Here is an 18,172-nt window from a genome sequence, read left to right on the forward strand (position 1 = left end):
CACTCACATTACATTAGTCGCTTCGTTTCCCATCTTTCTACTTTATAATCTTCACCTCGTTAATTACACTTCAACAATACTTCATGAATACATCCGAAGAGTATTTCTCGATCCCAATTCTTGTAATCTCCTACATGATTTCATTCCTAGCATAAAAAATGTGAATAAACAGTTACAAAAACATTAGAGAATGATGCCTTGTCAAAAATAGTGTGAGTCTTTCATATAATTTTTTTGTATCAGGCCTCGAAAAAGATTCACCTGCTTTTATCTTATTTGCACAATATTGTTTTCTATTGGATATATAGCCTCTTGATTTTTCCAATCATCAGCTTCTTCATAACATATTGAAATATTATTTTTTCATTGCAGTTACGCTTCGAAGCAAAACCTGAGTATGATCAAGAGCACCTCCAGTGATACCGCCATGTCACTTGGCACTCCAGTGTCCGCAAGTGAAGTGGCAGCAGCACTCCTAGGGGCATCTACCAGTTCCCTGTCTTGTGGGTACAGAAGACGCAGACGAATCGAGGATGAGGATCTCAGCACGCCCTATAACCACTACAAGTGCCTCAGTCCGAAGCACAGGTCGGGAAAGCTGCTGAGGAGGCAATTTAGCCTAGATCGGACGGAAGAGTCGAGGCACGAAGATTTTTTGAGAGTGGTGAGAATTTTATTATGTATATTCGATAATATATACCCCCCCCCCCCCATGAATGAATTTTTTGTGGAAATAGATATTTTCCTATCAGTATACAGAAAGTAATTCAGGGTGTCCGAGTTAAAGTGTTCCTATACCTTATTTTTTATTTCATTTTTTATAACCCACCTTATTACAGGGTGCTCCGTTTTTTCCCTGTTGGTATCAACTTTCTTATTTTAAATGGAACACCCTGTATATTATTGCATTTTTGAATTCCTTGTCGAATTTTAAGGAAACTTTGGTATGACAACCATGGTCCTATAGACCACCGATTCTGAGATATTCGACTTTTTCCTAAAATTTTGACAGCTGTAGGTGCTCACTGAAATAGCTGATACTAAATTTCTAATGAATGTATCAAAACCAAATTTTGCCCAGCTCTTGTCAACATATTGGATCATACGTTACATCTCTATTTTTAGCAATCTGATGTACAGGGTATTCAATAAAAATTCAAATAGAAGTTCAATCAAAACTTAATTTTTTCAAAGGACAACCTTAGTTTTTTCTCATTTATCATGTAGAGCAGTTTGAAATGAGCAAAAAGTGTATTCAGACTTTTTCTGTAAAGTGAATAGTTTCAGAAATATGGACGGAAAAGTGCATTTTCCCGTAAGAACCAACGATAATTATTAATTAGTCTTGCTGCTTAGTGTTAGCTTTGATTTTTTTGATAAATTTAATAAACTAGATTGACTAATGAAAGACAAAAAGACTCTTTTACTCATAAACAGTACTAGCACCCAATAAAATTAAGTTATTTAAATTTTAAAGGGAGACTCAACTAACAGATACATTTTTCTCAAAATAATCAAGTGGTTGTCTGACAACACAAAAGAAAACTCGAAAATACACAATTAGATAAATGCTAGTTACGATATTATATCAGCTTAATTATTCAATTATCGTTAGTTCTTACGGGAAAATGCATTTTTTCGTCCATATTTTTGAAACTATTCACTTTACAGAAAAAGTTTGAATACATTTTTTGCTCAGTTTAACCTGCTCTACATGATGAACAAGAAACAATATAGGTTGCCACTTGAAAAAATTCAGTTTCGATTGAACTTCTATTCGAATTTTTAACTTTGAAGACCCTGTATCTTCAGATTGCTAAAAATAGAGATGTAACGTTTGTTCCAATATGTTGACAAGAGCTGGACAAAATTTGCTTTTGATACATTCATTAGAAATCTGGTATCAGCTATTTTAGTGAGCTCACAAGAAGCTTAGAACATAGAATATCAGGAAGGAGCTTTTTCGAATAACGTGACGGGAATTGTGCGACGGAAACGGCCATATTGGTCTTCCAAATTCTGATTTGAAAAGTGGCAGACTTGGAAGTCAAATTATTCTGTTATCTGTGGCCAAATGAACAAAGTGATGTTTTAACTTAATTTTGGTAATTTTAATTCTTGAAATTTGCTGGAAATAAGGATTTTGGATATTTTAGCGTGAATAATTCATAGGTAGGTGATTTTTTAAGCTGGTATTAATTATGAGTTTCTGAATTTCATGACATAACAAAGTTATCCCATGACAATAACCCTCCATGGGCGTAGGTGATGTTAAGTCATAGACCTTAATACCATTAAGTTTATAGCCAAGCAGTGTTAAGTGGGTTAATTTCCGCTTTGATTATCAACTTGAACGAGCCTGAAAAAGCTTCTGTCTTTACGTCAGTGCTTTCCTAATTTTTTTGATTAATCAGAATCAACTGACTATTGAAATTAGTTTTTTGGAAACTTCATTGTCCTACGCCACTGTTGAAACGGAAATATATGTCGGCCATATTTCTCCTCTATTCCGGTCAAATTGAAATGAGCAATATGCTCCTTCCTGTTATTCTATATTCTAAGACAAGAAGCGTTTTCTTCTCGTGCTTAAAAGATTGAAATCTACACAATATGATGTTCAGTTGACAAAAATCAATCACTTTTAATGTACAGGGTGGCCAAAATTCCTTGTTTACTGAGAGGATCTCGAGAACTATAGCAGCTAGAAGAAAACGGATGACACATTTCCGAGCTCCTTTTCGGAGAAACAAAGAATGGTGAAAACCGCAGCCTCCTAAGATACTTCGTTTTTGAGTTTGACAATTTCGTAAAGTTCTCATAACTTTTTTGTCTTTGAAATTACAAATCTGAAACTTGAACCTTCTACAGGAACTTTTTCACATAGAATCCACTGATGAGCTCACAATATTTTTTTTATTTCGAATCATTAGGTGAACTTTGTTATTTTTGAATTGGAAAAAATCTTTTGTCAGTAGATTCTACGTATGAAAGTGCCTAAGAAGGTTCAAGTTTCAGATCTGTAACTTCAAAGACAAAAAAATTATGAGAACTTTTCGGAATCGTCAAAATCTCAATTTTTGTTTATAACTCGAAATCTGAAAATGATAGGTCGATTCTGTTTTCAGATTTGAATTAGTCATGAAAAAAAAACTCGAGAATATGGCATCCATTTTCATCTAGCTGCTATAGTTCACGAGATCCCCTCAGTAGACAACGAATTTTGCCCACCCTGTAGATCTATATTTATAGACATCTTGTGGTAATTTTACTTTTAAAAATTGTAGTTATTCTTTATTTTCTATTCACCTCGTACTCTGATAAATCTTCACAATACAATGTGGGAGACCAATGCTCAGTACCCACAAAAAATTCAATGTTTGGGTTTTATAGAGAATCTTTAAGTTCAGTGTGTCTTCGACTACCAACCCACGTACACTCATTCAATCTCGGCTTGATTGTCTTTCGAACGGCACCGTCCAGATAAGCCACTCTATATTCATGGATTATCGTGCGAAAACACAACAGAGCCAGCTCCTCCGATTTCCGAACATTACGAAAAAGTTCGCTCTTACGAAAGGCTCAGAATAAACTAACTATAAATCGCCGTAGGGTCTTCGGAGTTCTTCCGAAAATGCGGCAGTCGGGCGATAAAAATTGCCGGAAAAAATGGAGTCATTAGGAATCCCTAGGGGGATGAAGTCTCACGTTCTTTATTACGAAAATATTACGCGGTATAATAAAGGGAATGCGACGATTAGTCGGTTACGGTTCTGGTGAAGTAGATTTGTATCCGGTGCTTAAATTATATGACAGGGACTTACTCCAAAAATTCCTTAATGCTTGAGGACTCCCCAACAAAACTAATTTGAATAAAAATTAAAGTGTAGGTTGGTAATAACAGTGAATAATTCGGTGGAGTGGTTTTAGATTCCGGTAACATACCATATGCATAAATTCCAGATCTCATGCCTTTCAAACTCATAACAGGTACAGATATATTTAAAGGGTGTATTTAGAGGTGAGAGTTTTTTTTAACAGAAGAGGAACTGTTCAAAATATAGCGTTCCACCAAAAAAAAGCTATACAAAACTTTCAAAATGACAAAGTTGAAAAATCCTAATACGTTATACGGCCCTAGATCATTTGTTAATTGTTATTATCGCAAAGCAATGGGAAAAACTTATCTCGTGATGACTGACTCAACCATATGGTTTCGTTCGATTTTGACGTGGGAATGAAAATGGAAAGATTGTTGAATTTTCCACATTGTTTGATAACTTGAACGATTTTATAAAATGGCTATTTCGATACCAACTGACAGAAAAATACTTAGGATCAATTGTAAAAAAAAAAAATTCGTTCAAAACCTCACCAATAAAATTCGTTTAAATTATTCACCATTTTTCTCACAATCACAATCCCTCTGAACCTTCCAAAAATCGTCGTTAAAATGGGATGAAATATGGTAACAACAATAACACTTTATCAACAATACTTTCAATAAAGTGTCTCAATTTTCTACTTTTTTCCACTCTAAATCGTACGATACAAAAATTTTTTCATGTGACCTGATGCAACTAATCAGCTGGGCTCGGAAGTACTGAACCATTCATTATCCAGCCATATGTTTTATTTATGTTTTTGTGTCTTGTTTCGTTTTTCCTATGCGGGAGTCACCTTCCACAGTACCGTACTTGAATTTAAGGAAATCATTCCACGAAACTGAAAATTTTGACTATTTGCTTCAACAAGTCAAAAAAAGTGGAGCCAGATACTTTTCAAATCATTATCTGGCAAAATAAAAGCTATTGAAGAAAACAAGAAATTTGTATGAATTATGTATGTAAGTGCCCCTAAAATTATCTTCAGGATAACTAACTAAATCTGTGACACTCCACATCTGTGGGTCTTTTAAATAGAGTTGAATTCAGCCCAAATACCCATTTTTTCAAATTTCACAGATACTTTTTAATTATCGAACATATTACTCGAAAACGGCGGATAAAATATGAAGAATACTTTTATTTGACATAACGTTCAAATATTCATTAGTTAGCATCAACTTAGTTTCAAGAGTTGGGTTCTTTGAATTTTTTATATTTTTATGGTACGTAAATGGTCATAATGAGAAAACTGGAAGACGTTGGTGTTATCTTGTATTCGAAAAAGATTCATCAAATAAATGAAAAACTATGTTCCGAAATTCATTCCGTTCGATAAAACCGTTAGTGAGATAGAACTGAAAATATTTTTTTTATGGTTTTTCAACAGCCTGCCCCCATCGTTTAAACCAAGCTGATTCGAAAAAAATGGTAAAGGAAAAAAGTGTTTCTTCTGACCTCTTGAATCTACTGTTAAAATATTTGTATGAGTCTGCATCTATAATACTATAAATAGGGTGTATTTGAATGTGAGGCTTTTTTCCAACAGAAGGTAGAACTGGTCAAAATGAAGCGTTTCACCACAAATCACCTATACAAAACTTTCAAAGTGAGAAAGTTGAAAAAAATTGAAAATGATTACTGAAATAGATCCTTTGTACGACCCTAAACCGTTTGTTAGCTGAATGATCGCAAATCAGTGGGAAAAAACTTATCTCCTGATTCGACCATGGGGTTCGTTTAGGATATTGGCTCGTTCGATATTTACGTGGTAATGAAAATGGAAACTTAGGATTGCCGAATTGTTCTCATTATTTTTTAGTGACTTACACGATTTTATGAAACGGTACATTTCGATACCAACTGACAGGAAGAGACTTAGGACACAAGTGTAAAAAATAGAATAATACTTCAAAACCTCAACAATAAAATTCGTCCAAATTATTCACGAATATTTTCACAATGGGCACCACAATCTTCTTGCTCGAACATTCCAACAATCGTCGTAAAAATGGGATGAAATGGGAAAACATCAAAGTACTTTTTCAACATAACTAACATAAGCACTTTCATTTTTTTTCACCCTAAATTGCACGATACAACAATTATGATCCTCTCAAAAGTGACCTGATGTATCTAATCCGAAAAACTTGGTACTGAACCATTCATTGTCCATCCATGTTGTCACCTTCCACAGTTCTCTGCTTGAAATTCAATGAACTTCTATGGGTTGTATCTCAACCATCTTGGATATTTTATATAGACAGTTTTTGGTTAAACAAACGACTTATTTTGATGAGTTCTACCTTCTGTCAAGAAAAAGCCTCACTTTTGAAAACACCCTGTATTTGTAACATAAGTAGAAATTTATAATCCATCCTCTTGACAAGGGCTGTGTTCCGCCCTCTTCAATCAAGAATTGGAGTGGTTTGTATTTAACATACCGATTAGGAGTTATTCGTCTAGAACTCTATATCCAGAACAATTACGGAATTCATGTGTGTCTTGAATTGATTCCTTGAACAAACATTCAGCATGCCAGAAGAGAAAGCTTCATTCGCAGTGCCTACAGCATAGAAAGCCAAAATTGGATCAATTCCGGCAAGGCGTTACCATCAGATATGTTTCATGTTTCCTAATTCCCACCATCCCCATCTCGGAGATGTCTCATCCGCTTTGTTGTTGCTGAGGATTCACATCCGAAATCTGTCATCCTTAGGCCGAACTTCACTCGGTCTAATCCCCATCCTTGCTAAGAGGATATCCTGATAATTGAATTTGAACCCTGGGTCAGGATTTGCTATGAACCCGTCTGCAGACCGACTATGTGACCGGGTTGTTGATTTCTTTATTTAACTTTCGTGGTTAGCTTTTCATTAACTGCTTATTTTCAAAGTAAACGTTGTGCAAGGGGTGCAGAAACTTTCGATGTTGTTGAGGAATTCGAGATTTTCCTTGTGAAGAATCAATTTGAGGCTTCGTCTGAAGATCTTTTTTATGATCGGCGAACTGAATTGATTTTCTAAGCAGGGGTTTAACTTGGAAAAAATCGTGTGGAACAACAAAACGTTGATAACGTGACCTGGAACATAATAATGAAAACAGTAGTTACAATAATGGAGACGACAATTCAAAGAATTCCCACACAGGCTGAAATATAGTAACAAACTGTAGACTGGTTTCGGGATTATTGTCCCTCATCAGTACAGTGCAGTGATAAACATTTCAACTGGAGGATGGGGTCTCTAAGCAAAACTGGGGTGTTACCGTGAGAAATATGTTCAATTCTTACAGTGACTCTAACGAGACAGTGGCGACAACTGTGGTCTCGTTTTTCATTGTTTATGCAATAACATGGCGGATTAGGTCCCGTGACGTGACTAGACCCAATACACATTCCAAATTACAGATCATAGCATGTAATCTGCGCCATATTCTTGCAAAATTTCCAATTATCGCCACTGTCTCGCTAGAGTCACTGCATCAATTCTCATCTCGATAACCCACCTGTCGCAAGTGTCAAACCAAGCCTCACTCACTCTGACGAGTGTAGATTCTGTGGGGAGGATGAAGAAACTCCTATTAACCTGGTAGCGGAATGCTATGCCATTGCAAACCATAGGAAAGAGTGCTTTGGACAGGAAACTTGTAGGTGCTCCTAAGGGAGATGTGATACATATTCTGAAAGAGCAACTCTTCTAGTCATAAATCTGAGAACTACATCCATTTCGGCGCAACCGTTCGGTCTTCAGGAATTTCTAACTGACCCCATCTTTTTGGGAATTTTTCGAAGGTCAAATTGCGAGTAGTTTTTCTTCCAGAAAAAATATCGTAGAATTAAATTTCATACATATTCTGAAGGAGCAACTCTTCTTCTGAGAACTTCATTCGGTCCTGACGAATTCTCAAGTGAAATTCGCAATTTTTGAAAAATGCCATTTCCTAGATGAAAATCTCAACGAAGGGAGAAAGGCTTTCGAAATTCCTCGCAATAGATTCAGCGTGTTCGAAAAACTATATTTTCATACCAAACTTTCAAATATTTGGCCCTGTTTAGGAGAAAATTTTTTTTTTTCCACTTTTCATTTTCGAGTTCACTTTGAAGAGCTCTCGGAATGCAATTCTCTATCGAATGATAAACTGTTTATTTTCCTAGAATCTTCAAAACAAATTCTATGCCCTCCATATCCTAAGACAATATCAGAATATCCTAATTTTCAGACAGAGTAGAAAATAGATAATTTTAGTCTAACCCCTTGCTCATTTTTGACCCAAAAAATCGAGATTTTTGAAATGGAGTTTCTGTACTTGGGTGGAAGCCTTGGCAATGCTGATTATAAAACCGGAAATACTAATTGGATCAGACGAATACAACGGGAGATATCGCAGATTGAAAATTGCAATTTTTGAAAAATACCATTTCCAAGATGAAAATCTATATGAAAGGAGATAGGCTTTCGAAATTGCTGGCAATGAATTCAGCGTGTTCGAAAACCTACATTTGCTCACCAAACCTTTGTATATTCAACACCGTTTACCAGAAAATCAAATTTTTAATTTTTCCATTATTCAACTATCGAGTTAGGTTGTATCTAGCAGCAAAATCATAGTAGGTTTAAACGTGATAGATAATCTGAAAAAGCAAACCTTTCTAGTGATAAATCTGAACATTTCATCCACCCCATCTTTTTGGGAATTTTTGGAAGGTCAACGTACGAGTAGTTTTTCTTCCAGGATAATTATCGTAGATCTAAATGTGATGCATATTCTGAAAGAGCAACTCTTCTTTTCATAAATCTGAGAACTACATCCATTTCGGCGCAACCGTTCGATCTTCAGGAATTTTTAACTGACCTCATCTTTTTGGGAATTTTTCGAAGGTCAAATTGCGAGTAGTTTTTTTCCAGAAAAAATATCGTAGATCTGAATTTCATATATATTCTGAAAGAGCAACTATTCTTGTGATAAATCTGTCTTGACGAATTCTCAATTGAAATTCGCAATTTTTGAAAAATGCCATTTCCTAGATGAAAATCTCAACGGAGGAACTTTCGAAATTGCTCGCAATAGATTCAGCGTGGTCCAGAACCTGCATGAATAATCTACGCAATTAAAATATTGCGCTCTTAGAACGCTGTATGGAGCAGTGTCTTCAACAATTAAATTCAAACGTTCTTGATGTTATTATTGAGAATTCATTAAAATTAACAATTTCTCCACCCATTAATTAATGAAACCGCTCTTCATTAATGAATTTCTTCCGCAGATGAGCCCGAAGCTGTGCAAGCAAAACTCCGCCGGCGCCGCGGATCTCGAGAAGATCGAGGAGATACCCCTGAAACCGACCAGCCTGGCCACCCCGACTACCAGCATCTCCACCCTACAGGGTTCGTTCTCCATCTCTGTAGACTCGCTGTTGCACTGAATCCTATCTGCATTCTCCTCGCAAAAATCCTTCTCCATCACCATCACGATATAAATAAGGAAGGTCTTTTCTATTCGACCCTGTCTCTCGAGGGGTGGAATTTGTATCTCGGGGCGGATAGAAGGAGTTCGAGGTGATTTATGCGGAGTTTATCCGATAGATCGGGAATTGAAGACGGTGAGAGGTAATGGTTATTTTATTTGGGGTTTTGTTGGGATACTGGAACGTATGGAGGGTTCGCGCCATGCAGTGGACCGATTTATCATTACGCGTTCGGAGGGTTTTGGGGGCTTTTCCGTTGCAACGCCTCTTATAAGATTATACGCCTCCACTTCTCCACATTAATAACGGTTTGGTTAGATCGTAATTCCATTCATGCATCTTCGTGTTATCTCAGTAATCCATTCACCTCACAGTAAAGCTTCGGAAATCATGAAGCTTTTCGATCTGAGACAGTGAAATACGTTTTCTTGTTGTAGAGCACCGAATTCTGGTATTAATTGTTGGAACCATCCATTTTCATAGCAAAAAACCTAAAATTTGGGTGAATTTCCAGCTATAGATATCGTAAAATAAATATAATGAATATAAATATCAATTATTTTACTATATCAACAGGGCTGGCTTTAGCAGCAAGAATTTTTTCGGTAACTGGCTATATTTTTCCACAACCTGAAAAAACCTTACTTGACCTCTCCTGGCCTACCCTTTCCTAAATGCCAGGTAGGACCATTGCCCAAAGGCTGCAGAAAATCTACGAACTTTGAGATCTTTTAGCATGGAAGCGTAAATTCAGGAGTACATCAAGGTTATTAAACGAAATTCAATTTATTGACAAAAATTTCAATAAACACCAGAAGACGCTAAGGGAAAATAAAGCATAAACGCATGTATGGGACGATGGAGTAATTGAGGACGCGGGGTAAAAGCAGACACAGGGATTATATCTACTAGATCCTCCTACATGCGCTCAGTTATGACCAAGTGATCTAGTTTCAATCATCTTCAGTGCGAAGAAAACAGTTACTACCGGTGATCGTTCATAGTTTTCAAGATAAGTCATTTCGCAAAATTCTGTAACTTCTGATCTGATTTTGAGGATTTTTTATTTTGCTTGTGGTGTATCTATATCGAAAAAATGATGTCGAATAGTAAATAATTTCTATCGATTGTTTTGTTTCAATAGAGGTGATGCTTAAATACTATTCAACGAAATATTGTACTAGTCTCAAATTTTTGTTTTATTAATTTTGAAATTCTATTTGGGGTAATTGCGAACAAGGCAATCACCCGAGATATGAATAAAAAACAATAAAAATATTGTCTGTTTACAGATGTTTCGAAAATATATATGAAAAAAGTAAAAAAAATAATTTTACAACAAAAAAAATGGACTAATTCTGCATTTTTTGCTTACTACTATTTCTTAGGCTAAGAATGATTGTAAAATGCGGTAATTGGGTACACGAGTAGGTAGGTAGGTACTGTTCAGGTGGTACATCGTCCAAAAAGATTTCATCTGTGCTTTCTGCAATTAATGTTTACCTTAATTGAGTAAATGGTTGAGTACCCTAGGCTGTTTGCAACTAACCCAACACACATTCGCTTATACCCCAAATGATTCGGGTAAATACGGACAGAAAGAGTTTTATATTTCTTGAAAAAAACAATTTTATTTATTAATCCCTTGAAATTATAAATGATAATTCTATAGTTGTTTAACCAAAGATTAATAAAATCAAACTGATAAGTTATCTACAAATATTATACTTCATTTTCCTTCAGCGTCCGAAATTTCCCCATCGTCCCCTACATCTGCGTACCGCATATATCTCTTAAAAATATTTGGTTTGGTTCAGAGTGTGTTGAAATGAAAAATGTGGTCTCAACGACAAAATTCAATCGTTATCTTTCATTATTTGCACTGAGTTCATATCGGAATTATCTTTTTTTGGAACAAAGAAGCATTAGAAAAACATTCCTTCAGACGAAGGTACCTATTTTGATAAATATATAGATAAATATAATTATTTAGGAGTCAAATAAGGAGTGTCTAACTCTCAATATAATAATGATACATGAGCAGGTGATATTTTGACTATTCCTGACTCAAAATTTCTATAAACAAAGGTTTAAAAATGTTTCGTGACTGACTTACAAGGCGATGTTTGTATATTAAAATATTTTCATTATTCTTTTATTTCCTGTAATTTTTTTAGTAATCAGATGGAATTCGGAATACAAGACACTTTTCACAATTTTAGAACTTTTGAGTTCCCGAAATAAGAGAGACAGACCAACAAATGCATATATATATTCGAGATCCGGAGAAAGACCGTCTGTTCCGATATTCCTGAACAGTACTGTCAGTATTTCAGAGACGATGCCTATTGGCCCAGTAGTTCGAGTTCTATTGTTATTCGATTGCTGGCCAGTAAAACCAGCAATATCGGAACAGGCCCAGAGACCTACCTGAAGATAGAAAAATATACAGGGTGTCACATTTAAAAAATAAAGATTCATTCAATATGCTGTCCAGCCAGTATATTTTTCAATAGGTTAATTTGATCTGGTACCTACAATTTTTGTGTGAATTATTTTTATATATTATATCTTTTTCATGAGGTGGGCCAATTTATAGTGAAAAACCCGGTACAATCTGATATCGTATTTTTGTTATTTCCGGTTTGACCGTGAATACCCTTCGATTTAAATGGTACAGACATTTTTTTGCATATTTGGAAAGATTTCTTTTCGATCTCGCACTTATCAAGTTTGATGGAAATGTTTTGAGAAACGTCGACTGGACTTCCATGGTTCAGTGCCAAGTTTGTTGTAGAAATTGAAGCTGTTCCTCTTAATCAATTAGAATGTTTTGTCCAATTGAATTTCCAGTTGGATTAAAACGTTACGTTTTGATAACCGTTGAAGATGATATGGGATTTTTTCAGAATGCAAAACTCTTTCATGAAAAATTCTGACACAATCACAATCGATCATCGTTGTTTCTTCTGTATATTTCCGATAACGTTCGAAGGTTTCTCAGGGTAAACCGCATCATGATAAACTCAACCTAATTTCATAAAGCCAAAAATTAATTGACCAAGAAGGAAATCAAAACCAGAGGGGTTCAACAGTATTCGGAACTCTTAGAGTAGTGAAAATAAACGTGCGAGGCCCAAAAGACAAGAACCATCCTTCCGGTCTGATTTCGTTTCCGTTTTCACCCGGACACTTCCGAAACTTTTTCACCGGCCCCCAATCATTCTCGATTTACTCCCAGAAATAAAGTGGGTAAATTTCATCTTACCACCTTGAACTTGAAATCGTTCGACGATCCCCAAAATTCAATTCTGGGGTATAACTCAGCGTTGATGATTTCTTGTTGGAACAAGAGAAGTGCTCGGGTTCGTTAGGAAGTTTTTCTTGTAATTAAGAAGCTACGAAAAGTTGAATCATCAGTTGAGTAACTTGCCGAAGTCTTTCATTTCGAACGAATTAATTTCCTTGGGGCGATGCTAATCGAGGGAGAAACTGTTGAGGGAAGCTCTTCAACACATATTTTAGCGATATGCTATATCTGAAGTCAGCCTCATCAGATGAGCAGAGAAGCAAATTCCGATATCTTAATGATGATTCATGTGAACGAAAAAAAATTTTTGACGAAACAGAGAAAATTAGGTATCATTTGGTTTAAATTGAAAATTTCACAATTTTCAAGTCGTCATTTTAAGTAGGTACGATTTCAAAAGGAGAATTCTATTCTCCTCTCTTGCTATGCAAGTAGTAACAGTGAAAATCTCTTTTTTTATAGAAGTCGTTACACAAATGATAATTTCTTGATTATTATTATTATTATTATGACAAAATGTTTCAAGTATGGATTCCCATTCATTAGTTTTCCCCAATCATGACTGTAGGTATTCAATAGTAGTCAGTACCACATCATTCCAAAAAAGCTCAAAATATTAGGGACTTACATATAGGATTTCAATACACGGCCAATAATAAATGAAAAATCATATTCTGTTTTATATGGTGCTCACTAAAGCTGCGGCACAAATACAGGAGGTGTAAAACATTTTTTGGGAGCATTATCGCCCACGTGGAGACTGGAGAACCTATGTTCTGAAAAAAAATGAGGTCATCCGTCTACTAAATTCGTTCAGAGTTTCTGCTCTTTCAGACCTTCTTGTTGCAAACGGTTGTGTTTAGGGCATTAGATCCAGAGTTTTTTCTTGACAAACAACATAAGGTTTCAGAGGTTTTACGCTGCAAATTTGTATCTTGTATCTAAAAGAAAACACTACAGGAAACAGTTGTTTGTTCAGAATACCGTAGATTCGGGTGACTTGGGATGATTGTTGAATTCAACTTGTCATATTTTCAAAACGGTGACCTATTTTTATCTGAAAAAGAGTTTCAAATATGCTTAATGACTCAGACTATTGATTAGGATATATACCATGCTTCAGAATTCGGATATAAATTTTGGAAAAAATTAAATATACTTGTCCCAAGTCACCCACCCATTTGGGAGGCTTGGGGCACAAGTTAAAATCTATTGATTTCTCAACTCTCAAATGAAATAGGTTCTTGGAACGGTGTACAGATTTGAAAAATTAGAATTTGTGATTATTTAGTTGAAATTCGGTAAGGAATTTAAATGATAAACCCCTATTACAGCGAAAGTAAATATATTGCAACTCAAATGTAAAAAAACTAAACAAAATAAGGGAACTTTGATTTCTTTCATTTTTCGGTGATTCCTTTGTGGAAATAACGTAAATAATGATATCCTGCGAAAAATCGGCATATTTCCTGCTGCCAATGCGCCGTTTGTATCTATTCGGCATTGTCCCAAGTCACCCTATGAAACAACAAAATAAATGAATGGGATTCGTGTTGCCGTTTGATTTGTAAACAACCTTGTTTCATGACATATCTAATATCCCAATATCCCACGTATCCAGAAAAAAATTATACATGCACAAAGTGGAACACATGTACAGGACACTAGAAAATAAAAGGGCCATAAAAAAAGCGCTTTTACTCTCCTGAATTCATTAATTTCTCCTGTCAATTCAAACACTCTGGTCACGGCAAACTCAACAGGAATTAATTGTTGAACAAACCGAAAAAACGCTACACAATCTTATAAGTTTGTCCTTTCACTCATAAACGATAAAAAACAAAGAAATCTTCAAGGGGGGTAATTGTCCCAAGTTACAGGACTGTCCCAAGTCATCCGAATCTACCGGTAATGAAAGACTTATAACATTCCAACAAAATACCTCTTGACTTTTCAATTGTATCAAAAAGTCCACAATTTCGATATCCCATATCTTAGAAAGGGTGTTCATTCTTATCGTTTTTCCATTTATACAAACACATCGTTATGATTGATCGTATTGTGAAAACTGCTTTAGAAGTTAGGAAGGAACATTGTGTCAACATTTCCGATGTATTCCAAAATTGCTCGGTACCTAGTTGTTTGAATGATCCAAACTTAATTTAAATCGAATAAAATTCATTATTTCCAGCTTTCGAATAACTTCCACAAAGTTTACCCGTATAACTAGAAGCGTGCTTCATTTCTATTCGCCATGTCGTTGTCAATCCAAACTCACTTGGAAAAGACGAAGTTGACGGGACTTGGATAGTTTTCCACGTCAAGTTTCCATGATGCGGTTTCATTGCACGATTATTGCTTCCATAAACTTTAATGGAAACAATATATGACTTGTCGTCCTTACAGTTTGAATAGGTCAAGATATTGTGCAGTAGCAATAAGTCAATCATGATTTTTTATGAACCACATTATTCGTAGATCGAAAATAATATTTTATAATACGACAATGATTTCAACCTGTAGCATACTCTGGGTTCTATTCGGTATGAATAAGCTTTTCAAGAAGAAAAAGTAGATTATTCTACTGTTGACTTCATTATTGAATTTTCAGAATAATAAAATGATTTGTTGAAGAAAGAAGTTGGAGGTTGGAAGAATATATTTCCGAGCTACTTTCGTATATTTGGCGCAAACTATAATTTGCCGTTGCGTTGGATGATGTAGTAACGTTAGAGGTTAACCAGATTTACTTTTTGACCAGCTCACCACAGGGAAAATAAATAATTCTTCTGCATATTTCAACCAACCAAGTGTTTGGGTGCGAGAGTTCGATAACAAGTTTCCACTTTGTGATAAATATCCACTGCATGGCGAGAAAAAGACAGAGAATCGGCACAAACTTTCCTCTATACGAAGATATAAGACACCTATTTGAAACAATGAATAGTTTCTGACCATTTCCTCTCCGTCTCCTACCCGTCTGGGAGAATGTTTATTTTGTCCACAGCTCCAAGGAAACTTTCGACAAAGAGCGATAATGTTTAATGTGTTTGTACCGAAACTTAGACAACTCATATTAGATATTGGAAGTATTAACTAAGTCTACTTCTGTCGTTAAGACAACCAACGCACACCACTTCTCAAGCTTTGGAAGAGGTGGGACATTTGGAAGGAAAAATAGGGATAATGGAATGTTTTTCTCCTCAGCAGAAAACATACTGCACCTGAAACACTAAAGTTTTCATTCCTAATTTGAATATTTTCTTCTTTTCTGCAGTCCTTGATATACATGCCAATATGTATTTTTCAACATATGTATTTTTCTTTATTTCTTCGTCCTGTTTAATGGACCCAATTCAAGTTTCACGAATTGAATAATTCAATGCGTTAACGATGAATAAGTAAGCAATTATTTCCAAATTCTTCACTTTCACAATTTCCACTTATAAAGATTGATTTTTGAGCGTAGTTTTTTTGAAAATTGAATAAAACACTCAATTTGCATCATATATTCAAAATTTTTATTGGAATTGATAACTTTCCTTTGCCATTTACATTTTAAAGATAACTTCATGTTAATGTTGTCCGCGGCTCCGTTTCAAAAGGTTCATTGGGAAGGTCCAATTTTTCGTCACTTTTTCGAGCATTTCTGCCTGTATTCTGCGAATTACGAGTGTTATGTTATCTTGTAAGGCTTCAATCGTGTTCGGTTTGTCTACATATGTACACTAACAACTTTACGTAACCCCACAAGAAATAATCCAGAGGCTACAAATCGCATGATCTTGGCGGCCAATTCACATGGCTATTTCATTCTGTTTTTTGTCCCAATTGGCCGAGTTGAACTTGGTTAACATGTGGTTTCATCAAGACGGTGCCACATGCCACACAGTTCGTGAAACAATGAACATGTTGAAGGATGAATTTGGTGAGCAGCTTATCTCTCGAAATGGCCCTATGAATTGGCCACCAAGATCATGCGATTTGACGCCTCTGAATTTTTTCTTGTGGGGTTATGTGAAGTTGTTAGTGTATGTGGACAAACCGAACACTTCATTTACATGAAGTTATATTTAAAATGTAAATGGCAAAGGGCAAGTTATCAATTTCAATAATAATAATAATAATAATAATAAAAATTTTGAATAAATGATGCAAATTGAGTGTTTTATTCGATTTTCAAAAAAACAACGCTTAAAAAATCACCCTTTACTTGAATCGAAAAGGAGATAGGAGATAGCTTGTCAAATACAAACAAATTTTAGAACGTTTTCCGAATAACTATTCGATATTATTTCAATCATATACACACATCTACAGCAGCATTCAAATTATCGACAATGATTGAATTTCCATTCAATTCAGAGTACCTTATCAAAATCAACTTGATTTCAAAATGATCATCTTTCGATACTCATTAAAAAAACAGGTCATGAAGGCTTCATGAAATGGCTTCATCTCTTCAGTCAATGAGGAATGACAATGTGTTTTATGAAAGTATAACTATACTCAGAATTCAAATTGATTCATTTTTTCAATCCTATATGGTACAAAACAGTTAATGCTTGATCGTTTGTGATCTCACCACAAAAAGGTCATTGTATCATTGTCTATCGTAAAACATCTTCAATAGAAAATAATGCATTATTAAGGCGTCCATCTCCCAATGATAATATTCGTGAGAAATTCAAATTTCATACAAGTATTAGAATTGAGTAGGTATCATTTCATGTTTTTCGAATAGTATACATAAAGGTATTATATTCTCTAACACCTGATATTTTGGTACATATGATGTTCTTTGCCAAAATCTCGAATACATCACAAAAATTCATTAGGAAATATCTTAGATTAATAAAACTATGGGAAATATATTCATAATGAATGAAACATTTCATTATTATATTGAAATATCAACCAACGAAATAACATAAACCAAATTTTCAAATCTCTTCCTACCTGGAATCCATATTCATATCAGTTTGTATTCGAACTATCAATGTCCCACATCGTCCAAAGCCTCTAAAAATCGATAAGCAATTTTTCTGTGTCCTTCAATGAAGACTCAACACGTTGGAACAATTTTTACTGTTCATTTCATAGTTTTTAATGTTTAATGATGTCTGCATTGACTGTTAGATGTACAGTTGTTTAAAAAAAATAAACAAAACCATATAGACAATCTCAGGTCTATACCCAAATTTAGATCGAATAATAAATGTTGATGTTATATTATGCTCTCACATTTTGAGTGTTGTTACTTTTGATTCTTATAGATTTACAATATTATTCGTTCTTCTAATTTACATGTATATAATAAAGTAAAATGAATAACTATGTAGTTTTAATTCAGTAAACCAAGAAAACTTGACTTGATGTGCATTAATCGAAAAACTGAAAAAAAGTGCGAGGACTAGTATAAATATTAGTGGGTATTGTTATAACAAAATATAGAGATAGAATAAACTGTTTGAAATATTTCTGAGAAAGATCAGTTATGATTAATACAGGGTA

The 18,172-nt window shown here is 34.9% G+C and overlaps 1 protein-coding gene across 1 annotated transcript in view; it reads left to right on the forward strand.

Annotated features, from left to right (window-relative positions):
* Positions 1-9,757, forward strand: part of LOC123312206 (retinal guanylyl cyclase 2-like) — a 147,849-nt gene extending 138,092 nt beyond the window's left edge. The window contains exons 17-18 of the mRNA XM_044896503.1: positions 373-664; positions 9,148-9,757. Coding sequence (XP_044752438.1) covers positions 373-664; positions 9,148-9,306 — 451 coding nt within the window. The 3' untranslated portion in view covers positions 9,307-9,757. The remainder of the gene's footprint in view (positions 1-372; positions 665-9,147) is intronic.
* The last annotated feature ends 8,415 nt before the right edge of the window (positions 9,758-18,172 follow it).

This window comes from Coccinella septempunctata, chromosome 4, assembly GCF_907165205.1.
Source record: "Coccinella septempunctata chromosome 4, icCocSept1.1, whole genome shotgun sequence".
Taxonomy (NCBI): Eukaryota; Metazoa; Arthropoda; class Insecta; order Coleoptera; family Coccinellidae; genus Coccinella; species Coccinella septempunctata.